At 41.1% G+C, this 26,095-nt stretch overlaps 1 protein-coding gene across 3 annotated transcripts in view; it reads left to right on the forward strand.

The window, feature by feature from the left end:
• Positions 1–9,450: 9,450 nt before the first annotated feature.
• The window catches only part of fam189a2 (family with sequence similarity 189 member A2), a 46,674-nt gene continuing 30,029 nt past the window's right edge, over positions 9,451–26,095 (forward strand). For 2 of the 3 annotated variants that reach the window (XR_013492057.1, XM_033618436.2), the window contains exons 1-3: positions 9,452–10,057; positions 14,781–14,837; positions 22,479–22,589. Coding sequence is in view for 2 of the 3 variants with exons in the window: in XM_033618436.2 (XP_033474327.1) it covers positions 9,779–10,057; positions 14,781–14,837; positions 22,479–22,589 (447 nt within the window). In the remaining variant the exon portion in view is untranslated. Of the gene's footprint in view, positions 10,058–14,780; positions 14,838–22,478; positions 22,590–26,095 lie in introns of all 3 variants that reach the window. The other variant, XM_078170965.1, reaches the window with a different exon arrangement.

The raw sequence follows: 26,095 nt of genomic DNA on the forward strand, positions 1-26,095 counted from the left end.
CAGTTGTGGTGAGTAAAAGCCCCGCCGCTATATTTTAATTGAATTACTATCCTCCATTATGAAGAAATTACATTGTTACATTGCTAGCTTGATGCTAATGGCAGTACTCAGCAATTGATTAAGTGCCTCTCTTGTTTCACACCATCATTTTCCCTTTTTACTCTGTGTGGTAACATCCCTAGAGGAAATATTAAAAATGCTGGGTTGTTGTTGTCGTACAGTTGTCTACGGCAGCAGATCGCTCTGTGTTCCTATTGGTCAAAGTGACGGCTGTGACAGGAGCAGTCGTGAATGACAAAAAAAAAATCAAACATGCTAGACATTTTGTCGGAACATCGAGAGGCGTCCCAGACGTGGCGTCGGTTGTCGTATACTACGACACACTACACGAGATGAAACGATGGATTATCGCATATGACGTTCACGATCCGAGTCGACACCGTACGACGCTACATCAGACTATAATCTGGCTGATACTGTGTAGTGTGAACCAGGCATTACAGTGTAATCAGTCTAGGAAGGCACTGATTAACTGTCAGGATGGAGAAGAATTTTAACAGCGACCAAAAATCTTCTTTTGGGGACCCCTGATCAAAATTTTATTTACTTAAAGAGGTAACAGATAGGATTCGTATTTTTTTTGTTTTGTTTTTTTGTTTTATACAGAAGGAAGGGGGGTGGGGGTATCAATGTCCCAGGGCTGCCGTAGAATGGCAAGGAGGATGTCAGCCGACCAACACTCGCTACCCAGTCCCTGGTTGCGGTGATTTGCGATGCTGGCCAGCTAGGAATTAACTAGTAGCCAGTACAGTACAGTCCTCTCTCGTCTAGCTAACATTTAGCCGTGTTACTTAATGATCCATTAGAAAGAAAGCTAGCTGGACATCGGTTTTGAAGCCTCTTTGGTCACGGAGCTCCCTCCATCTCTTGAATGCCTGACTGAGGTTTACTGTTGTTTTTCCTCTTCTTTTATCACTCTCCTTTTTGCTCTTCTTTGCCTCCTCAGACAGAGGAACTCATTTTCTTTTGCTAGGCCGTTTTTCACTTGTTTCTAAACTTTGTCCGTCTGCCATCGTGCTCCTGACTCAACTATCTCATGCCCAGCTCCTCATAAGGACCAGCTCCAGTCCCTGATTGGCTGACCGACCAATTTCGCAATACATGACGCGTTTCCTGCCGTAAAGCAGATTTTTTCCCGAAATTTCGGCACCGGTGGCAGAAGCTTATTGCAAAGATTGCAAAGCCACTAGTAACCTATGTAAACGCTGATAGTCTGATTTTACTGTGGCCACAACCCTGTGCAAGTGTTGTGCCCTTAAACAAGGGGAATAGTGACGGGAGAAGAATGAATGTGACACACATACAGCTCTCGCCTTCACTCGTCTGTAATGAGTGAGGAAGAGATGCGCGCTCCCCCGCTGGATCCCCGAGACATTACTAACAGAGCAGCGAACAATTAACCCACACAGACGTGGCTCTACATCACCTATCTGTACTCCTCTTTGAAACACAATATCATTAGTTATCAATATTAACACATTCACAATCAAAAATGAAACTAAAACTAAATACTGTCAGATTGACGTACAAACAATTATGAGGCATGGATCAGTATAAATGAATAATGCCCAAATGAGCGACTAGTCATGTCTGCCATATCACTTGTCACACAAGCCACATTATTTTCATAATGATATATTTAGGAAAAGATGCTATCTGTTGCCTCTTTAAAAAAGGAAAATGAGCACCATGCAAACGTTTGGGCACCCCAAGACATTAGAGGTCTTAGACAACTTTTACCAGGGTCTCAGACCTTCATTAGCTTGCTAGGACTATGGCTTGTTCACAGTCATCGTTAGGAAAGGCCAGGTGATGCAAATTTCATAGCTTTATAAATACTCTGACTCCTGAAACCTTGTACAGACAAAAAGAAGCCATTATTCATAACACTCTGATTTCAAACTAATAATCTGTGCAAGCACAAAAGCTTTTGTAGTGGCCATACTATCACCTTCATTTAGCAAATGTAACATTTCAGGCCATCCAAAGAGGTGGATGGCCTGGATGATGGAGATCAGCGGAGCCATAGACCACAAGCGGATGGCCTGGGGGCTGGACAGATGGCTTGGGTCGCTGCAAAGGATTCACAGCACTGGGCAGCTGAGAGGTTGAGGAGCTGGGCAGCAGAAAAATTCAATCTGTCCCTCCACGATTTTCGAAAGAAAAAACAAACTACAATGTATGCTGCAGTATTTTTAGTAGGGACTGACACGAGTACTCATTTGGACATCAATATTAGTTCAAACCATGGAGTACTCACCGCAGCCCCTTACACATGTGAACCTTTTTTTTAATGGATAAAATCTTATTTTATTGTAAAGCTGTGTGTAGTGTATTGCTTTGCTCAGCACCTCCTTGCCCCACTGTCCTTCTCTTGCTCTTTGTTTATCATGAGCAGCATGACAGGGCTAACTGTTAGCATTACATGGCGAATGTTACCTACTAGTTATTAATGGGTTTAATGACAGAGTCGAGCCGTTTCAGTGTTGGTGGGGGCTGTTGGGGCCGTTAATGGCTCAGTGTCAGATGTTATGTTAGCTCATACTAACCAGGCAGACGTTGAACTGACCAAGAGGGTAGTGGCTTAGAGACGGCCCTTCATTGCTGCCTCTAACCTATGCAACATAAATGGCATCAACAAAAAGTTTGCTAATTTTTCTCATGTTAACTTTGAATGTTTGGTATAATAGGCTAATTGAAGCCTGATTGTTCAATAAATGAATTTCATATTGCACTTCTTTTCTGTTGTTGGCCAATTTACATACCTATTCTAACATTACATTTTTTATGAGTACTCTTTCACAATTTAATGTGAGTATTTGAATTTGGAAATTACTTAAAATGCCCATGCCTAGTTTTTAGGCATTTTTTTTCAATGAAATTGTGGGGACAAGTAAAAATAGCAACAAAAAAAGTTGCAATGCTGTCCCTGATTTTAGAGTCTATAATTCTGAGCATTAACTGTTTACCACAGATTTAGAATTCATTTGTTATGGTAGGGGTGCTGGGGTTGTGCAGCAATGTTGCTGCCATTTGACACAGTGATGTCTGTGAGCTGCTGTCCTCCTGTTATCTGCCCAGTTAGCACTAGCCAGCACAGCAGCAGCAGCTTACATTTGACACCAAGCCATTTAATGTTCCCAGCACACTGGCACTGACACCAAAACGGCTCATTTGGCTCATTATACACATTAATAACTGTTGGGTAACATTAGCCATGTGATGCTAACAGTAAGCCCTGTCACTGTGTGTGTGTGACTGTCTCATGATGAAATAAAGATAAAGGTGAGAAAGAGAGAAAGGTGGGCATTGAGGAACAAGTGAATTAATACGCTGTACACAGTTCTACTATGAAATTAAATTTTGCCCATTTTAAATAGTCAAACAGGTTAGCATATCCTGGAGAGCTGGCCAGAGGCCTCAATAGTCAAGGAGACTACACCTTCCTCTGGAGACTCCTACATCAGGGTACCACCTGAAAATTAATAGCAAGACGACACCTTTTCTGAATCAAGGGTCTAAGGATAGAGAATATTGCATGCTTTCGAGAGAACAACCTTACAGAGCTGAACCTGCTTAAAAGGGAAATTAAGGGGTGTCGGTGGCTTAGTGGTAGAACAGGCGCCCCATGTACAAGGCTGTTGCTGCTGCAGCAGCCCGGGTTCGACTCCAGCCTGTGGCCCTTTGCTGCATGTCACTCCCTCTCTCTCTCCCCCTTTCACACTTAAGCTGTCCTATCAATTAAAGGCTAAAACGGCCAAAAAATATCTTTAAAAAAGGGAAATTAAGAGTGAGATGAAAAGGGCAAAAAACTGAATTACAAAGAGAAATTGGAAAGAGAACTTGCCAACAATAAGTTGGGGTCTGTTTGGAATGGCTTAAAAACTATTGTTGGGTCAGAAAACAAAAGCCACAAAAAGGTGTCTCTCGATGGTTTTAATTCTGACAATCACTTGGCACAGGAGTTCAGTAAGTTTTATCTCAGGTTTGATTCCTTTGATTTTAGCAATGAAATCTTAAATTTTAAGAACAAGCTATCCTGTTCTGGACTTGTTCCCTTTGATGTCCTCTCTGTGGCCAGTTCTTTTAAACAGTCTAAAACCGGGAAAAGTCCGGATCCTGACAACATAAGTAGCTGACTGCTCTCTTCCTGTGCAGAACAGTTAGCCCCCATTTTTTATTGTATTTTCCAGTTGTCTCTTAACCTACAGAGGGTGCCAAGGTGTTGGAAGCAATCCACAGTTATACCCGTGGCCAAAATCAACCACCCCAAGGTTTTTAATGATTTTAGACTTGTGGCCTTGACTTCCCTTGTCATGAAGTCTTTTGAAAAATTAATAAAACAGGATCTACTTACTAAGACTGAACACCTACTTGACTCTTTGCAGTTCGCATATAGGGCTGGCCGTGGATGCTACTGCCTCCTTATTAAACCTTGTTAACAAACATCTTGAAGGAAACAAAAATCATGCCAAGCTGCCAAGCTGCTATTTGCAGACTTTTCATCACTTTTCATCACTTTTCATCTTTTATAATACAATCCAACCTCACATTTTCATTGACAAACTTATAAAAAAGTTTAGTTTAGATTTTAACATTGTGGGCTGGATTCTTGACTTTTTAACATGTAGAACTCAGAGGGTGAGAGTGAATGGATGCATATCGGCGGAACTGACATCATCCACTGGATCTCCCCAGGGTTGCATCCTCTCCCCTCTCCTCTACATTTTATATACCAACGAATGCCGCAGTCGGCATGAAAATAAATTCATTTTTAAGTTTGCTGAAGACTCTGCTATAGTCAGTCTCCTTCATGACAAAGATAATAGTCATGGTCCTGTAGTTGATGAATTTGTAGACTGGAGTGACAATGCTTTCCTTCAACTCAATGTAAAGAAAACTAAGGACATGTGCACTGATTTTAGAAATAAGCCATCAAATATCAGCCAATCAACCATCATCAAGGGACAGACAGTAGAAGCTGTGGATCATTATAATATCTCGGGACTACTGTGGAAAATAAGCTCAATTTTACTTGCCACGCCAACACTCTCTGCAAAAAAGGCCAGCAACGTCTGTCCTTCCATGAGAAAACTGTCCAAGTTCCAGGTTGACAAGTCCCTTATGATCCTCTTTTACAAATCATATATTGAGTCTGTCCTGACTTTCTCACTTCTCTGCTGGTTTGGTAACCTCAATACCAGGTCCAAAAATTCACTCAGCAGAGTTGTTAAAATGAGCAGCAGGATATTGGGAGTACAGCAGTGTACATTATCTGACCTGTATCATAGGCAGATATTTAGGAAGGCTAATGTCATTCTTTCTGACAGCTCCCACCCTTTACATGCTGAGTTCCAGTATTTGCCCTCTGGGTCTCGGCTCAGATTTCCCCGTTAAGAGTAACAGACATAAGTACTCCTTTATCCCTATAGCCATTTCCATTTTGAATGCGGCTCAGGGGAGGAGTCGTATTTGACTTATATATTCTGTGGCTCACTTGTTGCAGACTATGATTATGCTTTTTTATGTGATGCTGCTGCTGTTGTTTTGGTTGTTTTGATGGTGCTGTTGATGATGACGATGATACTGTTACTTTGCACTTTCCTACTTGGTGTAGGCAATTCTTGGATGCTGCATTGGCATATTGGATTCTATTTTATGTAACCTCTTATTGGCTACGTCCTAGTGTCTTCTGCTGTTTCAGCACACTGTGTCAGACAGATTAGATTCAAGAGTAAATAAAATACAGCAATCCAGGATAACAAGACAAACAGAAATAGGGTTGAAACAGTACAGCTGCCAGAGCAAAGTAAAAGATTTGGCATAGAAGCATGGCTGAAGGGCTGGTATATGTGCATGGGAGCTGGTGCGCTTGCTGTTGAATTACACTTTTCAATTATATCAGCAGCACAAACTCAGTTCCATCAACCTCCATTCTATTGGCATGGAGACAGAAATCTCAGACACAGATATTCCAAAACCTGCAAAACAAAAACTGTTTTGCCATGACACCACTACAGATAAGAGAGAATATGTTTGTTTTTTTCTTTATTGATGAGTGGAACGGATACTTTGTGAGTAAACAGTTCGAGAGAACAGATGGAAGCACAGGTAGAAATATGAACCCAGCACAACAAACTTCCACAGATACCTATTGTTTCCTACACTGGCTTTCTTTATGTCAATCAATCAGTCAATTAGATTTGTCCCTGGTTTGCTGTTGCCTGCATTTGGTTTCAAGCACAACCCATTACACTCTTCCACAGTGCTAGCTATTGATGGTGAGCAGTTGCCCATTTAAGTAGGTTACAATGATGAACTGCTGTCAGGTCAAGACCCTGGTGAGGATGACGTGGATGCAGATGAGCGTCACCGAGGTGTTTTTTTCATGGTTTGTGTAGAAATTCGTCGGTTGTGCAAACCAATTATAGCATCAGCTGTTCGGGTGGCTGGTCTTAGATGATCTTGTAGGTCAGGATGTGGAGGTTCTACGCTGGTGTGGTTATGCAAAGTCTGTGTTTATGAGGTCAGTTGGATGTACTGCCAGATTCACAGAAACGGCATTGGAAATGGCTTATGGTTGTGAAATGAACATTCATTTCACAGGCTCTGGTGAACATTCCTGCGGTCAGCATGCCACTGGCAAGCTCCCTAAAAACTGGTGTCAGCTGTGGCATTGTGTTGTGTGATCAAACCATCCCAGGCACACCTGTGTAGTAAATGTGCTGTTTAATCAGCATCTTGATATGCCACACCTGTCAGGTGGATGGATTATCTTGGAAAAGGAGAAGTGCTCACCAACACGGATTTTAACAAATTTATGACCTAACGTTGAAAGACATATTAAAAAATAAATATAATAATAAAAAAGTCTTTGATCTTTAATTTAAACCTCTGAATATGGGAGTGAAAACACAAGTGTTGCATTTAAAATTTTGTTCATTGTATTTTGTTTATGATATAACCATCCATAATAAAAAACACAATACTTGGAGTGCTTCACCACCATCACAGACTCATCAGTAAAAGGAACTGCCTCAGGTGTCATCATGTGATCTATGTATGAGTGAATGGTCTATCTTGTGATAGCAGTTCGTAAGACGTTGTTATCATGTAACCAGTGTTACAGACTTAAGTCACATGAAATCACCTGAGCCAAGACAGACAAAATATGAAAAGATGAAAATGAACAAATTTGTAAAAAACAAAGGTCTGCAGCATGTCATGTACACGGTGAAGGCAGCAAAAGATTTAGGGCCTGTCCCAACACCCACACAGCCATCATTTTAGGCAGAATCTTCGCACCCTCCTCCACCCCTATTTGACCATGGATTCATCACCCTCCTTAAATCAAACCATCTCTACAGGGTGTAATCGCCAAAGACTTTCCACATTCTTATTCATTCGTTCACATGTTAATAAATATTCTTACATAAAAACGTGTGTCTCCTGATTGAAATGGGATTGGGCCTTAGTGATAACAGTCTGTGTGAGCTTCTCAGAACACGGCCAAGCCAATACTGTTTTCACATAAGCTTCAACAGTGTCACACATTACTGAAGATTTATCACTGCTGCCAGTAAGGTCCAGGAATGACTTGTGAAGGTTACACATTCGTCACACCCAGGTAACCACAATATGTCAACACAGACCATGATGGACTGTGGTCACCTTTTTTTCAACATTTCACTCTTTTTCAATGGGAATAATGTTGCCTTTAGACTACTATACAAAATACGTCATTAAGGAGAATATGCAAAGTGGTATTGCCAATCTGCTTGCCTACATTCAGGCTTGGAAACCTAGTTGTCAACCTTCCTCACTTCCCTTTTACAAGATGCACATTTTCATTCAGCTCTTCTGCTCTATGGCTGGATCTGTTCAGCCAAAACACCTGAAATACTGTAAGAAGTTTTTGAACCCGAACTTAACCAAACCTTAACCTCAGATGTAGCTGTTGTGAGCTGGGATGAATTTAGATTTAATGCACTGTCTAAATCTGTACTTTATGTTGTTGTGTTGTACTGGCTGTGAAAACAAATCTTCTCTGACATTATAAATCTAAATCTTTGTGCATGCTCATATATTTGACTGCCCATGCAGTGTACCAGGATGAACAGTATGAAGTACTTCATTCAATTAGTAATATCCTTTTTCTTTTAAATCTTTCTCATATACTTCACCTCACACCTTTTAAGTTTCAGTGTTCTGTTAGTAATAAACTCACACCATGTAAATTTTCATTTTAAAATTAACATTTTCCCAAGCAATGTCTTCCTTACTGTTTTCAAATGGCCTCCAACAATAGAGGAATGGGACACAGAAACATCCAGTATGATGGATAGCACCCAAGGGAAATGAGTTGTTGTCCCACATTAAAATCATCGTTAAAATCCCTTTATCAACACATTCTCACTCCAACCTCATCACTGACATATTGGTCATGGATTTTCCACGTCGGAAAAGGATGTGGAAGTTACCCTGGATGCATTGATTGTTGACATTCTGGGACGCCGTGTCAAGGTCTGCCCGTTACATGCATTGTCTCAAAATACACTACTGTTTCCACAAGAAATGTACTGTTTGCATACAGTATCTTTGAAAATAAACATGCTACGTTGGTACAACACTGCGAATTGGAAACGCAACCAAAAGCACATGGTTGGGTTTAGGAAAAAAGAACAGGGTTTGGCTTTACAATCTCACAGGAAGCTAACACCATCCTCCAGAGTGGAAGTCGGTGGTTGTTGGACCCGTCCACAACCCCTCCCACCCATCCTACTCGGACTTCCGCAGACTTAACTTTCCTTGTTGTGTTTCCCCAAGAAGCCACCAGGTGCCATCAAACAATAATGGCGACGGGCCGCCTTTCATGCCAATGTGAAAGGACAGCTTTATTCGTCAGTGTCGGACACCAGAAGACTGAAAAATATGTGAAGTCTTCACAATGTATAGTCAATGAGCCAAGCGGGAGCTTGCGGCCGGGGCCAGCAGGACAAAGTGGAGTGCAGTAGACTGCGTACTGTGGAAGTAAACCCAGAAGCTAGAAAACTTCTTGGGGGGTATGTACCAGGCAAGCAATGCCATTGGAATGAATAGATGCCATCTTGGTGTCTGGTATCTAGGTATTATCAAAGTCTATAAACTGTACAGAAAAGAGCTAATGCTGGCTAATGTTAGCCAGCGCTACCAACTATACTCATTCAAATACAAAATGTATTTGAAAATGAATGTAAAAGGGAAAGGTGTGGTGGGGATGTAGGGTGCCCCTTTTCTATTTGAGCCCCTGCCCTTCACATGTTTGCACACGGGTCTGATGCAGAATGACCCCTCCTTGCATGGTAAACAAATGTGCATGGCTGTTTGTAATATATGCTTGTAATACTGTGTAAGGCCTCAAGTGTGCATTTTATTTCAGGGTGATATATTGTGAAGATTTCAAGAAGACATCCGTCCTGTTTACATGTTACACATGGTCCGCTCTGCCCCTCCCCTGTAGGGACTTTTGTCAGCCCGCTGCCAAAATATGTGAAAGTCAATCCAAGCCCTGTCGCTCAGCGAGCATGTTATTTAAAACTGGACACCATCATGGCAGGGGCACCGAGCAGCAGCTCTACTGAAGTCAGCGAGGATCCACCCTGTAACCCGTGAAAACAACGCTTCTGTGGACAGACTCGAGAGATTCTTTGTATTTTTCGTCCTGCCCGTCGAGCCCCAGATGTCGCTCCCAGTGGTGCTGCCGGGGTCTTGCTGTCCGGTTATCGGGGCTTCGCAGCTCGCTGAGTCGTCTTACCGAAACCGACCCCGTGGCTTGTCCGCCTCTTCCCGGATCGCCGGCGGGGGCTCTCGGCTGCTACTACCGGGGCGGCCGCTGCTCTCGCTGGGCTTGTTGCAGCTGCTGCTCGGCGGCTCCATGGTGGCGCTTTGCTTTGGAGCTCTGTCCCTCAGTAACTCACCACCTATCCGAAACTCCTGTCCCTTCTGGGCAGGCTCCTCGGTGAGTTTACCTTAGCCACGGGCTTATATCATCACTGTGCAGAACAGCTCATGTTTAATGACAGGTGTTCCTAACTTTATCACAGGTAACATACCCTTTGCAAGAGTTCAAAATATTAGTGGACTGCATTATATTGCGATGCAAATTAACCCCTCACTGGGACAACAGTGACGTTTTGTTTGCCACTTTTAAAACGGAAACGACAGAAACAAATGTTGTATACTGCAAAAGCATATGAGCTGTCGCCACCTTGTCTGGTTTCCATTTATACCGTCAATACTGTCACCCAGTCAGGGATATGACATGAAAGTGTCAGATGATTCCTCACATATGTTACTGTCAGAGCCATGTGGTAGTATGATGGGTAGTGTTACACTGTAGGCTACTGTGAGCAATACAGGTCCCTTTCAAAGGAAAAAAACAACAACTTCTGGTGTTAATTATCTGTGCAGGTTTAACACAGTCCTGATGGGTATTGTTGGGCAAGATAGGAAATGCAAAAAGTTACTGTTTTACTCATTAGGCTACTCCTTTGAAAAGTAGGAAATGTAGTAGGCTACATTACTTGAAATGAGAAGTAAGTTACTATACCTCTTATTTTACTGCATAAGTTTCAGTAACCCCCCTTCCTTCTGAGAAAGTGACATACAACCTGTTCAGGCAGCTCATTTTGGAACAGAGTCCACATTTTTAAAAAACAATAATGATGGTGTGAATGCTGAATCACCACTTTTTTGTTCCTCTTCTGTACATTTTCGATCAACTTGGCTTCTACTCATGCTTACTTTCAGCTACAGAAACCAATCAATTATCAAAAAGTTGTTCTCCTCAGGGGAATTCATTTTGTATTCAACTTTTTACCTTTTGTGTTTTTTGGAAATGCATTTTGTAGTTAGCCTTACAGGAGGAGTCAACAATCAACCAAACTGCATAACTGCAAAGATTACAGCCTCTCAAACCCCCATGGGATATACTATATGTAATTATACATATATAAAAAACATAAAGCACAGTTCCCTGACTTTTTACTAGTGTTCCTCTGCACATTCCATCATAGGAACAGCAATGAGTATTTAATGGTTTTACAAAATATACATGTTGCGTAACACCACATTTAGGCTGACATCTGTCCAGCTCTTTGTTTTGTTATCCCTGCCTGACATATAAAGTAAGGTTTTAATGTTCAGAAGTAAAATAATAATTATATCTCATAAGCATAAGCTTTGCAAACCTCTTCTCAGACAGTCTGTTCCTTCTAAGGTCGAGCACCGAACCTCCTAAACTAAAAAGCTGCTCCACAGGTGTGTTAGAGAGAGAGTTGTGCTTTATGTGAATGTTAAAAGATGTTTGAGGGTTCTGAGGAGGAGGAGTCTCAGGGCCATACTTCCCTGGCCTCAAATGGCCTATTACCTCTTTCCCTGCCAAATAGCTGTTCTTCGGCTTGGGCTCTGTTTCAAATGCGTAAAAAGTCGATTTCATCATGGCTGGGTGATTGTGAGGACACAGAAGCAGGATCCTCTGCTGGAGCAGTTGTGCAACACTCTGCTGTCAGGAACTCCCTCACAAACTCTGTCCTGCACTCATCTCTCAACAATCTGAGTTTGAACTGAGGACAATTGGCAGCTGCAAGAAGAAAATATTTTTTTTATGTGGGCTATTGGCTGTAGACCTAAACCAAACTTCCTCCAATGTGGGATCAGTATCACAGATTTATTTTTTAAGCTGTTTATTAACCACTTCTGTTGCTGTGATGATGAATATCAGTATTTTGACTACTATAGCTTTGATAATTTTACTAACTACTTTAAAAACAAATATTGCAGTAACATCTGTCCCCTGTGTTAATGAGATGTGTGATGTAGAAAATCTGTCCAAATAAATCAGAAAAAAAAGACAGAAAAAACAAAGGAATTTAGAAATATAGACATGCCATCACAATGACTTCAGGAAGGCCAGCTGTCATCCTTGAGAGGATGTCTTTCAAGCCATGGTCCTTGACATCAGGACTTTGAAGGCTGGTAATAAAGTGCCGTAATGACAGTTATTCCCTCGTAAGATATCCAGTGCTGCTGTAAGTGCCTTCATGACAGTGCAGTAATCCCGCAGCAATCGGTGCTCCTTGTTGTTGAAGTGGGAGGCACGGTGGTATAGTGGTGAGAATTGTCGCCTCACAGCAAGAGGGTTCCTGGTTTGAACCTGGAGTGGGAGTTGAACCCCCCCTCTGTGCAGAGTTTGCACGTTCTCCCCTCACTTCTTCCATGTGTTCTGATGCAACTGAAGATCGACTTGTCTTGGCCTAAAGAGCTGTGCATTTCACTATACACAGCCTCGGCATCTTTGCTGGAAGTTAAGTATTCCTCAACATCACTGGTGGAAGTTAGGCCAATTGTATCCAATGCGTACCTGTAATGTGGGAGAAGAGTGAGCTGATGATCATCATCAGTGGAGAGGGGTTTTGTGAGATCTGTAAGAGTGACATTCTCATTGCTGCTTTCTTCTTCCAGTTCAGAATTGACAGGCTAAATTTGATGCATTGTCTGACACAGTGACTTCAACTTACCCATCAGTCCATATGATAAGTGATTTTGATGTATCTGTGCTCCAAAGTGGAACTGCTGATCCAGTAAACTGTTACACGCAGAAAGCTTTTATTGTCAGCTGTCCAGATGTCAGTGGAGGTGAAAACAAAGTCTAACTCTCCCAGTATGGTCTTCAGATTAGATTCCATGACAAAATATTATCTCTTTGGGTAGCCAGCAAATGTTTTTCTCTGTCGTAGCTTGACATTGTTTGGAATTTTCTCTGTAATGCGCCAAAATGAGCGTGAGTCAACTGTGGAAAAATGTAATATCTCCTCCAGGAGACTTAATATCAGCACCTTTGTAACCGTCATCCTTCACCATCACCACCATCCTTCACCAAAACATTTTATGATCACCAGTTAAATAATATGGCATGAAATACAGACCACATGTTCATGGTATATGAGGACTTCTTGTTTGAAGTGAGGGTTGCTGGTATGGTGGGAATCACCAGAGGACCCACGATATGATATTACCACGATACTTAGGTCACAGTATGATATTATTGCAAGATAAAAAACATCGGGTCGGATTCACACACCTGGGTGTTTTTTCAGCATGTAACAAAAACCTTTGTTTTCAACTATGCTGTACGGATGCAGATATTTGCACATGAAGTACTGTAGGTGATGGACTCTGTTATTTTCTTAGCTCTCTCAGAGTTGGCTGGTAGCTTTGTCAAGCCAAGTGTGCCCAGTGTTGGTTGAGTTTTAGGCAGAGCAGGTTTAATATTAGCTTGGTCGTCAGCTGCTAGCGCTATCTCTGGATGGTGGTTGGTGAGGTGAGCCCTCATGTTCGTAGTGTTCTCAGAGTATTTTATTCTCAACACTGCTTGCAAATAACATGTCATCCATTCATTCCATTTAAAAACAAATCCAAAATAAGTTCAGACGTGGGTGTGAATGTAAGCATGAATGGTTGTCTGTTTCTATGTGTCAGCCCTGCGATATTCTGGCGCCCTGTCCGGGGTGTACCCTGCCTCTCGCCCAATGTTAGCTGGGATAGGCTCCAGCCCCCCCACAACCCCCAACAGGATAAGCAGTTACCAAAAATGAATGAATGAATTAAGTCCAGACGTATGATTTAAATGCCCACTGCACATTCCTGATTTCTTTCTCCAGTGCCTCCATCTCTGTTTTGATGAACTTCCTGCCAAATGCTGCTGACTAAGACCTCTGCAGACCCCATTAAGAAAAAAAACATCAGCACCATCTCGTGGACCGAATTTATTTTATTATTTAGTACCAAAAGTCATATTAAAATGTGTATTTGCAAAAGTGAATAATGTATATGATAGAAGATTGATACTTGGTGCCTGTGCTTCGATACAGTATCAGCATGTGAAATATCATGATATTATGCTGTATCAATTTTTTTCCCCACCCCTAGTTGCTGGTAAAATTTCCTCCCATGCTCCGCCATCTTGTCTTTCTCTCACACAACATGTCACTCTGTTGCTCCTCCAACCTTTGGAGAAGATTAAATTCCCTTACCTCCTGCAGAGAATCCCCTCTCTGCCCATGTTATATATCACTTTAAATTCAAAGCTATTTAAGGATAAAGCCTATCAATGTCCACTCCAGCTCTCCAGGCTTTGCTGCAGCATTCCTGTGTTTCACACCATGTGTTGCACAGGATATGTAGTATGTATGTTGTGCTACAGTATGACAGTGATTTAGTGGGTCTGCACTATGCTTGGCAGCAGCCAAGCACAGAAGTTGGTGGACTGTATCATGGACTGAAGTACTTCAAACCTACCACACTGAAAATCAGCAGCAGAGGGGGGGAAGCTGTTCAAATGTAGTGGTGGAGGCTAAATTTCTTTAGTGGTGTATACTAACAGAAGAAAAAGATACTAGGTTTGAGGTAATCACCTAGTCAAGTAGCAGATGGGTTTGGCCCGCATAGGTTTTTAGGAATGATAACCTGTGATAATCTATGAAAACATTACTTAGATTCTTTATTTTATTTGTACAACCAATCAAATGATTTTGTAAAATGAATAGTGCCACCTGTGAGAAGCCCACATACGAATTACATTTTTGGTGGATATGTGCATCTGTTTGTTTTGTTCCATGTTGTGTTTTTTTTTCAGACAGTGATGCACCGTATGAAAATAATTGTTCTCCATGTGTTTGCAGGTCATTCTGTCTGGCATCGTTGGCCTTACAACATGGAGAAGGCCCATGCTTCTACTGGTAAGGGATATGGTCTTGGTTTCTTCTATAAAGCAGGGACTGCATTGATTATGATGTTTTGTTGCTGTTAAATTAAATCCAGTAGTTAACTCACTTAGGGCTGTCCAGTAGTGTTCCATGGAGAACTAACAATATGCAGGTTTCCAGGACTCCATCCACTGATCAGCACTCCTTCAGGCAGAGGGGGAGCAGTCATCAGTGGAATCACTGCTGATCAGTTGAAATGAAAACCTGCAGACTGTCAGCTCTCTGTGGCACATGATGGGACAAATCAGATGTAGATTCAGAAAATACAGATGTTGAGAAGTGTTTAGACATAGGGCTTCTTTTCTTAATTCCCCACAAACTCAACAGCCAAAACTCTAAATGGTGCCAAGGGTGAACAGAGAAATGGTTGTTATATATATTGTGCTATGGCAAACCTACTCAGAAAGGAAAAAGCTAATTAATAAATCCATTAACAAATGGAATCGCAGTGAAGTCGGTCCTCCTCTTCTAACATGTGTTAGGTCACGTGTAGTAACAAGCTACATGTTCTCAGCTAAGTGTGGCAGGTGGAGTTCTACTCCTGCTCTGCCTGCGTTTTGATCACAGACCAGATAAAATAATGGACGTAGCCACTGTGATGTCACAAATTAGTTTGTAGACTCCCATTTTGGAGTCTTGAGTTTGGCAATTTGGCCGTTGCCATCTGGGACTTTTGGAGCCGCAAGTGATCTTTTTTTTACGAAAGCGTGGAGCTAACTGTGACGCTTGTTGCTAGCTTGGTTAGAATGGTGCATTTACAGCTTATGGAAACAGGCTTAATATCATCAAAACAAAGTGCACTTAGTGGAAAAAACTGAACATCTGACTACTTAATGCAGTAATCATCAACTGGCGGCCTGCGGGCCACAGAAAGCTCGCCAAAGCTTTTCATCTGGCCCGCAGAATACAGAAAACTAAAGACATTATTAATCCATCTGTGAGCTTATTATTAGTGGTAGTGACGTGCGTGGTTCGGGAAGGCTTACTAAAAAACTATCAAATATCAAAAAGTGACAAAGCAGCATCCTGAGTAAGCTGTTAATGACTTCCCTCTGTCACGCTCGCTCTCTCTCTCTCGCTCTCTCTCTCTCTCTCTCTCTCTCTCTCTCTCTCTCTCTCTCTCGCTCTCTCTCTCTCTCTATCAGGCCCCCACAGCGTTCACTGGCGTGGATATGGAAGAGTTTGGTTAATAATTCCACTAACACAAACGAAATGAGCAGATGACGATGCTGCGCGCAAAACAACTGTGTAGTGCGTGCGCAAGCGTGAACCACTTGTTTTCATTTGGATGAAGTGCTGCTGGATCAAAGATCATAGAGCGCTACGCGTAGGGCAGGGTTGCCAGGTCCACTTATTAGCCACGACTTTGGGCTTGTTTTTTGTAAAGTCGCTTACAAATATTGGTAGTCCCGGGTTGTGGTTTTTTGGGCGTTTTTCTAAAGTGGAGCTGCTTATTTGGGCTTGCTCTATAAACGTTGCCTTTCTCTATATATATCTGCCTAATAAGTTGATTAAACGTATGATAGTAAGACTGCAGGATGTTTCCACAGCTCCGCCCCTCTCCTTCTCCGCATACACACAGGTGAGTCAGTCAGTGAGACTTTTCACATTTAAATTGCGCGATTAATGGAGGTTCTTTAACTGTTTCGCTAACAAGTGGGTGAAATATGGAAAGAATACAATAAAGATTTGTGGAAAGAGAGAGGATTAAAAGATTCAACTTCAAGAGGGGGACGATTCAAAGGCAGTGTGCAGATTCAGATTCTGTGTGAAATATGTGCTCATCATTCAGATCTTGTTCAGCATACCAGCACTGTTACAGTGAAAGTAAAATGGCTCGTTATATGCAACGTCTTTACTTTCATTCATTCATTTATTCTTTCCACGTTTTTGGTCAGCTAGATGGTTTGGTAGAGTTCAAGGGCAGTAAATATAATGTATTTGTAAAGTAATTTTGAAACGGTTGCTTATGAAACTCCATGAAAGTCCATGCATATACTGCACATATATATATACAGTACAGGCCAAAAGTTTGGACACACCTTCTCATTCAATGCGTTTTCTTTATTTTCATGACTATTTACATTGTAGATTCTCACTGAAGGCATCAAAACTATGAATGAACACATGTGGAGTTATGTACTTAACAAAAAAAGGTGAAATAACTGAAAACATGTTTTATATTCTAGTTTCTTCAAAATAGCCACCCTTTGCTCTGATTACTGCTTTGCACACTCTTGGCATTCTCTCCATGAGCTTCAAGAGGTAGTCACCTGAAATGGTTTCCACTTCACAGGTGTGCCTTATCAGGGTTAATTAGTGGAATTTCTTGCTTTATCAATGGGGTTGGGACCATCAGTTGTGTTGTGCAGAAGTCAGGTTAATACACAGCCAACAGCCCTATTGGACAACTGTTAAAATTCATATTATGGCAAGAACCAATCAGCTAACTAAAGAAAAACGAGTGGCCATCATTACTTTAAGAAATGAAGGTCAGTCAGTCCGGAAAATTGCAAAAACTTTAAATGTGTCCCCAAGTGGAGTCGCAAAAACCATCAAGCGCTACAACGAAACTGGCACACATGAGGACCGACCCAGGAAAGGAAGACCAAGAGTCACCTCTGCTTCTGAGGATAAGTTCATCCGAGTCACCAGCCTCAGAAATCGCAAGTTAACAGCAGCTCAGATCAGAGACCAGATGAATGCCACACAGAGTTCTAGCAGCAGACCCATCTCTAGAACAACTGTTAAGAGGAGACTGCGCGAATCAGGCCTTCATGGTCAAATAGCTGCTAGGAAACCACTGCTAAGGAGAGGCAACAAGCAGAAGAGATTTGTTTGGGCCAAGAAACACAAGGAATGGACATTAGACCAGTGGAAATCTGTGCTTTGGTCTGATGAGTCCAAATTTGAGATCTTTGGTTCCAACTGCCGTGTCTTTGTGAGACGCAGAAAAGGTGAACGGATGGATTCCACATGCCTGGTTCCCACTGTGAAGCATGGAGGAGGAGGTGTGATGGTGTGGGGGTGTTTTGCTGGTGACACTGTTGGGGATTTATTCAAAATTGAAGGCACACTGAACCAGCATGGCTACCACAGCATCCTGCAGCGACATGCCATCCCATCCGGTTTGCGTTTAGTTGGACGATCATTTATTTTTCAACAGGACAATGACCCCAAACACACCTCCAGGCTGTGTAAGGGCTATTTGACCAAGAAGGAGAGTGATGGAGTGCTGCGGCAGATGACCTGGCCTCCACAGTCACCGGACCTGAACCCAATCCAGATGGTTTGGGGTGAGCTGGACCGCAGAGTGAAGGCAAAGGGGCCAACAAGTGCTAAACACCTCTGGGAACTCCTTCAAGACTGTTGGAAAACCATTTCAGGTGACTACCTCTTGAAGCTCATGGAGAGAATGCCAAGAGTGTGCAAAGCAGTAATCAGAGCAAAGGGTGGCTATTTTGAAGAAACTAGAATATAAAACATGTTTTCAGTTATTTCACCTTTTTTTGTTAAGTACATAACTCCACATGTGTTCATTCATAGTTTTGATGCCTTCAGTGAGAATCTACAATGTAAATAGTCATGAAAATAAAGAAAACGCATTGAATGAGAAGGTGTGTCCAAACTTTTGGCCTGTACTGTATATATATATATATATATATATATATATATATATATATATATATATCAATTCCAGAGTGAGCAAGTACCTTGTAGCTGGTATAAAAAAAGAAATTGTGCAAAGAGGTAGGTTGAACTGCACTCTGTTTTGGTAGTTTTGCTGAAACATTCAACTTTGTTCATTTGCAGAATGAGGGAAATTGAGTGTTAGTGTATTTTAATATTCAGAATTTCTTTTTTTTTTATCATACAGTCCAGATGTAAAAACTATTATCCAACACTTAAGGGCACTTGCCCCAGGATATTCAGATAGCTCTTAGTTTGAAACTGACTTGTGGTAGGCCAATCTACCCACTTTGTTCAATGTGAAGAGCATGAAGAAATGTATAAAGATTTGGACCTCTAGCAGGATGGTCATGATGGCTCAATGGATTTGTTCTGTTTTGGAATACACAATATTCTTCCAAATTAGTGTTTGTGTATTTTAATATTCAGAATTTCGCTTTGACAAGCTCTCTCTTTTTTGACCATACACCTGTTTGCATCCCTGGGTTTAATATCACAGTAAACAGTGGTTGAGCAAAACAGGCAAGTGTTTCTGGTTATAGTGCAACCAAACAAACTCAGTAATACGAGCTGGTTATGTTGCTTAGGAGTCAGAGGTGTGCAGCCTGTCGCCTGCAGCTCTTCATCTAACAGCTCACTATGACTGTCCCTCACTCTCCCATCACTACCTGCAATATATAAAACTAATTTGCTGTCAAAAAATGCAGAAAATAACTTGTGCTTTTTAGACACATTTTCAGTGATTTCTGCTGTCCACACTGTCGTTAGTGCAAATACATTGTGTTTCCTGTCTTCACAATAAAAGCCATCCCGTTGTTCTCCAGTTGAATCTTGATGTGAAGCAGCAGCAGTAGGACGTGTTGCGTTAGCATTAGCAGTAACTTAATACACCCTGGCACCTTGAATATATCTGTAGGAGAGTGATCAGTAAACACACATTATGAACAGTAGCAGTGGATTGCATTCTGCATTGTTTCCTGCCCATAGCACGTGTGTGTGTGTGTGTGTGTGTGTGTGTGTGTGTGTGTGCGTGCGTGCGTGTGTGTGTAAGGGCAATTTAATTTGAATACAGTAACAATAAAATCTACTTTAGAGAGAGATAATCACTGAATGTTAATACATTGACGGCAGAAAATGAACTAGTTTCTGTTGGGGGGGGGGGGGGGGGGGGGTTGATACAGCATACTATAGCAATATTTTGTTTGGCAATATCATATCGTCCCACAGTGCCAGGTATAGATTTTTTATCATAAAAATTATTTATATGACAAATTCAAACTTTAGGTAGCCTACTACAATAATATAATCAATTGCTTTTTCAGTCCACTAGATGCATTTTGCTGCCAAAAAAAAAAAAAAAGTCTGAAATCAGATGAACGCGCTGAAAACTTTATCTTGTTAGATTAGGGGTGTAAATCACCAGTTTCATAACAATATATTGATTCTTTGGACAACAATATGACATACATTTTCCCATATAACAAAGTCTGCCACAATGCAATTTTCGATTCAGTCTGCCATAGATATTAGGCGATATTAAATGCCCATTTAAGATAGTCTGTTACAGAGGACGCTACAACTCCTTTCTTTTTTACTTTTGGCCATAAAACACATAAATAAGACATAAATAATAACTACAGTAAAGTTCACTTTAAACCTACTCCACTAACACAAATAAAACAGCAAATGGGATAAGTTAGCCTTCAGGGCTTTCTGTCAGAGAGACCTTTCTGGAGGAAATCTTTTCATTTTAACCTTAACCATGATCCTTTTTTTTTTTATAAAACTTCAGGAATATCTGGCTTAAAGCCCTGAAGGAAAACTTCTCCAAACAGCCATAAAACACAGATTTACAACAATATCATTCAACAAAAGTCTCAAATTCAGCTCAGTAATAACTGTCAAGGTTCATGGACAAAAAAATTGTTTTGCTGCTAATTGCACATTATTAGCTTAAGCATGTTTACACTGCATAAATTAGCCTAGCGGCTAGCGGACCTTTTTCTTCTACTCACAGTTTAACAAATTACATGCAGTGTTATTATTTTTCTTACTCACCGGTGGTTTAAATCACTGCATAAATAATCTCCTGACAGAACAGCTCGGTTGAATTTCAGCCTGCATGCACAGTTTTTCAGCAAAACATTGTTAAAACAGAGCAGCTAATGTAACTGTAGTGGAAAGTTAGCGGAGTGAGGCGCTCGTCCAGACAGGTAACGTAACACTGTGTTTTTTCTTGTAACACCATTGTTTACATACGCCATGTGCTCTGTCTGTTGTCCTGTATTTTCTCCTAAATCCAAAATATTTCCACTTTGCTAATTTATTCCAGAGTAAATAATGTTACCATCATCGTCTTTCTCTTGGCTGCTTGCCATCTGTCTGCTGCTGTTTGACAGTGACACAGACTTTCAAAATAAAAGTCTATGCTAAAGATGACGATATGGATAGATGTTTTCACTAATTTCACTAATTTCCACTAATTACACCCCTAATGCAGATTTTAACAAACAAAGGTTTTAACACTGCAGGGCAGGTTAAAATGCTGTTTTATAACTGCAACATTATCTGACAGAATCAACATGAATGCAGGTTAATATCAGCAGCTGTGTTGTGGATTGGGCTGTACTGGCATTTAAACAAAGAAAAGGTGAATGCTGCTTAAAGGTCGCTTTTTTAACTGTACTGTCACACAGCCCCTGAGCCTCACTAAGCTTATGTCATCATTTTTTTGTATTTTTTACCATGTACACATTGAAACACAAGCATTTCTGATGTATCTTTAAGTATGGTCTTCTCCCTTTTGGTACTAAATACTGCTCAGCTCACATCACAAACTGCTTTGGCCTGCCTACTGTTGTGCTGCTTTCTCTGCAAATCACTTTGCAACCTGCCTCCACCCCAGCCCCTCCTTTTGTGTTGTGTCTTACTCAGTGTCATTTGTGTTTGTCATTGATGCTTGCTCTGTGCTGTTCAGGGGGTCTTTGCTGCTGTTCTCCCTGTGTTAGGCTTTCCATGTAGGCATATGGAGGGTCAGAATGGTATGCTGTCTCTAACTCAGGCTTTCCTCATATGCTTATGGAAGGGCAGAGAGGTGTGCTCTCTCCACCCTGGGCCCTCCATGCAAGCGCGTGGAATGGCATAGAGGTGTGTGTACACTGCAATCTACTGTGATGTTGTGGGAATGTTACATTTGTTTTGGTGGAAATGCCAATACTTCAGCTGGCTAACTAAGCATAACACTTCACTTACTTGTCCAACAGAAAACAGGCCAACTCTGCATCACTCTTCATCCTCTCCTTCAGTGCTCGCCATTGAAAGTGAAAGCCAACCCTGGATTTACTTTAGTTTTGGAACAAGCTTTGTTCCTTTTTTTCATTACTGTTTCTGCGGTTTTCATTCTTTCCTCCTGGATGCATGCTACTGCTGCTTGTTAGCTACTTTTTTATAATGTTAGAACCTTACCTGTGCACAAATATAGGCTGAGATTTCTATACCACTGCCAAAAAATGTCCCTACCAAAGCAAAATACAAATCAAGTAAGAATATACAGGCAGAGAGCTTGGCCTCTGCAGATAAATACACCAACACACACTTGTAGTGGGTCATAAGTGATGACTGAGAGGGATTACTTTTGTGTGAGTCTATACATTGTTTTTTTTTTTTTTTTAGGAAAATCCTCCATAGTATATATTTTGTTGAACTATATTCTAATCTAATGTCATCCCACCTCTGTCTTTGTGTTTGCATATGGCCCATGCTACATTGCAACATACAGTAAATGTTTTGTCGATGTCCCTCACCATTTATTTACATCATGTTTTTTAAAATCTCTTTACAGAATATGTCCACAGGGTGTTCAAACCACAATAATCCATCTTCCCTTCCTTTTTCATCCATTCTCCCCCATCCCTCCATCTCCAGGTCAATGTGTTTGTCCTGCTGTCTGTGGTGTGTGTGCTCCTTAATCTGGCTGGATTCATCCTGTGCTGCCAGGGAGCCCAGCTGGTTTCCAGTATGACCAGCTGCCAATTGGTGAGGATGTTACCTGTTTGTGTCTGTCTCATCATTTGTAGATTTTCTGTATCCTTTCTCCATGATGCCTCTGCTTCCCTCTATTCCTTCTATGGAAAATTCAATTAGAGATGACATCATGCTGATTAATTTGATGTATTCCATGTTGAACCAGTTTACTGGGGAAGGATGTTACATGGCAATTAGAGCAAAGGATGTACAGTAACTTAGGAGTCAATAACTTTTTATCATTCAGGATGGAAATAGCAATTTGACTGGCTCTCATCTCATTCAAACAGAGGCAGCAGCCAATCACATTACTGGCTCTGCTCTGCTTTTCTTGATTCACAGAAGAATAAGAATTTTTGCAGCTGTATTTAAAGGTGTGGGACTTGTGACATCTGGGTTGAGGTTGTAGATTGCAACCAACTGAAACTTGGCTATGGTGACCAATGTGAAAACGCAAATGGCCTTATCCAGAGCCAGTGTGTGATTGGAACAAGTCTACTTTAGAAACAACATGGCGAACTCCGTGGAAGAGGACCCACTCACAATTAGGGTTGGGTCGGTATGAGAAAAAAAAAGGTCCGGTTTTTGTAAAAAACAAAAAAATCAATTCGGTAATACCGGATTTTCGCCACTTGGGGGCGCAATTGACTCAAAATAAAAAACGACCTTAGGACAACAGAGTGACAGTAACACATTTTTTCTTTTATTCCTTACAAATAAATTTTGCAGCTTACTCAATCAGTGGAAACAAGGGTTGCCTCCTTCGTCTGGCTCAAAGCCAAAGTATTGCCATAGCGGCGCATTCCTTGAGTTCGTTGAGACTAAATTGTCCGCCATTATTGACTCCCCGTCACTATTAAACAAACTCCAGGCTACAGTAGAGGCACATGCGCACTCGCACCTCCTAGCTCCATGAAAAATCCCCGCGATGTGAAAAATACATGCCGAACAGTCTTTTGTGTGACACTGGTGCACGGAGCGGAGTCCGCGCAGTTGTGCTTTGCGTGCACAGGGCTTGCGGACGTCCACTTTTACCGGGCGGATCTCCGCAGCGTCCGTTCCGTGTACGTTCTGCCCAAGTATGCGGTCCGGTCAGTCTCAAAAAATAAAACCCGGTCCAAGACGGAGTACCGGACCGAATTGGTATTACCGGGAACCGACCCAACCCTACTCACAATATTTCTTTCCTACTATGGTGAAAGCATGTCCAGCCTTACTCTGCATCTCGTTGATTTAGGCAAGATGCTGCCTGATGATAATGTTTCCCACATAGCCTTCACTGAAAGACAAGGAAGTCTTTGCTGTTCTTCTGTCTTCTGCAAATTAGCTTGACATCATTAAAGCATAAACGATTATTTTAAATGCAGTCCATTCATTAACAGTAAAGGTAGTAACCTGTGAAGTTTTTTGTTAGCGTGAAATTGTTAACCCTAACAAGGTGTTGTTTTTTTTTTATCTCAGCAGTCTCCACTATGTATGTATGAATGAAATATAAACTCCAACTATTTAGAACCTACCAAGATGTGCCAGCCACTGGTGGATTTTCAGAGTTCCAATAAGTTTATGAAACAGGATAAAAAGTCTTTAACCTCCTGAGACCATGCATCCTTATATGAAGACATTACATTTTCAGTTTGCTGCACCTTATACTTATTTTCTTCTAAAAATAGAGCTGTTGTCCTTGTTCGTGGACACTTTTTTTGTGCCATCTAGTGGTTGCAAAAGCACAATAAATTAATCCATGTAAAAACAAGATGGTAGTCAACTCTGCCAAGTCAGCCGATCCCAACATGAAAGTTGACAAGGTACACAACCTGAATCACATTTTATGGTTGAAACTTGTTTATTAATGCTAACTAACATTTGTAGTTCGATATGACATACAAATTTGACCAATTTTAGCTATAGTAAAAAGCTAAGGTGCTGTTACTTAGGAAGTGCTTGCTTGAGGATATTGGGATTTTATCATCATCTCGTTTGAGGACATGAGGTCACGCCTTTGCCATAGTAGGACAAAAAGTATCATGACCTGCTCAGTACGTAGATATAAACAGCTCATTTTAAAATGACAAAATAACAGTGATTCTTAGTTTCAGGTGATTATACACTCATGGAAGCACAGTTATTAATATTCTATACAGTTTCTGCTAATGTATCACTCTAAATCAGGGGTAGACAACCTGAGGTTTCGGTGCTACATGCGTCTCTTTAGCCCCTTTGACAAAAAAGATTAAGATTTTTCACCAAACTTTGATGAACCTCAGTAGTGTTGTCTAGTCTCCAGTTTACCCAGATAGGCTTGCTATGGATTTCAAATCCAAAAAACAAAAAGTCTCACAGGAAATGTCGCAGAGTTCTATTTCAGAACTCAAAAACTGGGAAAACACAGGCATAGTCGGAAAAATATTGTGATGGCGTTATTTATTATGCCGGCCTCCCAAAGTGCAGACAGTGATATTTACAAAAAGTGAAAAAAACATGAAAAAAAAATACTCTTTACAAATTGTCAGAATGTCCAAAAAAGAGAGTTCTTCAGTAACTCAAAATGCCTTTTCAAAAACACAGGTTCCAGCACACAGTCTGGAGGTCGAGCAGTTGTTACCTCCTCTGTAACCACAACAAGACTGACTCATCCGGGGCCAAAGCAGCCTCCTTTAAACCAGGTGCCCCTCCCACTAGGCATATTATTCACATAAAAAAAAACACAATCAGCATATTGACTAACCAAAAACACAATTTACAGCTTTCTAAACTCAAAATAAACATAAGGCAAAATATTCATTATTTTCATAAATGTTCTCCTTTAACCCTCACAAATTATTCACAACAAAAGTTAACTTAACAATAACGAAACGTAATAATACGTCACATGATCATCAAAGGCGCAAGAACAGACTATTTAACAGAGCAAGGATGAATATGCAACATACTCTGTAAGGAAACGATACAAGGATCGTATGAATGTATGGATATAAATATAAATAAATATATGCAGAACTACCAAGTGTGTGTGTGTGTGTGTGTGTGTGAGTGTGTGTATGTGCGCGCTGCCCACAGTCAATGAAAGAGCCGCTCCGTCACATCATCCCCCTCGTCCTGGAGGTTGGCGATGTTCGGGGCAGCTTTGTCACAAGAAAATAGAGACTTAAATGATGCGTTGACAGATTTGTTTGATTTAATCGACAATGCTGCAACATTAAAGTACCAAATAATCATAAATAACCCAGTGTAGAGCCACTATGTGGTAAAACATACTAACAAATGCTCATTTAGACCTCTTAGTAATGTTGATAGGTTAATGTAGACTTAAACAGCTGTGTTTCTTTTATTATCAGGTTCAAATATGTTTTGCAGCTGCAGACAGATTTGTTTTTTCTCTTTTTGTCCAAAAATGGCTCTTTTCATATGAATGGTTGCTGACCCCTGCCCTGAATCCTACACACTGGACCTTTAAGGGAGGATTGCACAAACACAATTGGGAGACATGTTCACATGATTAAGTATTACTCTGGATTTAT

Source organism: Epinephelus lanceolatus, chromosome 9 (genome assembly GCF_041903045.1).
Source record: "Epinephelus lanceolatus isolate andai-2023 chromosome 9, ASM4190304v1, whole genome shotgun sequence".
Lineage (NCBI taxonomy): Eukaryota > Metazoa > Chordata > Actinopteri > Perciformes > Serranidae > Epinephelus > Epinephelus lanceolatus.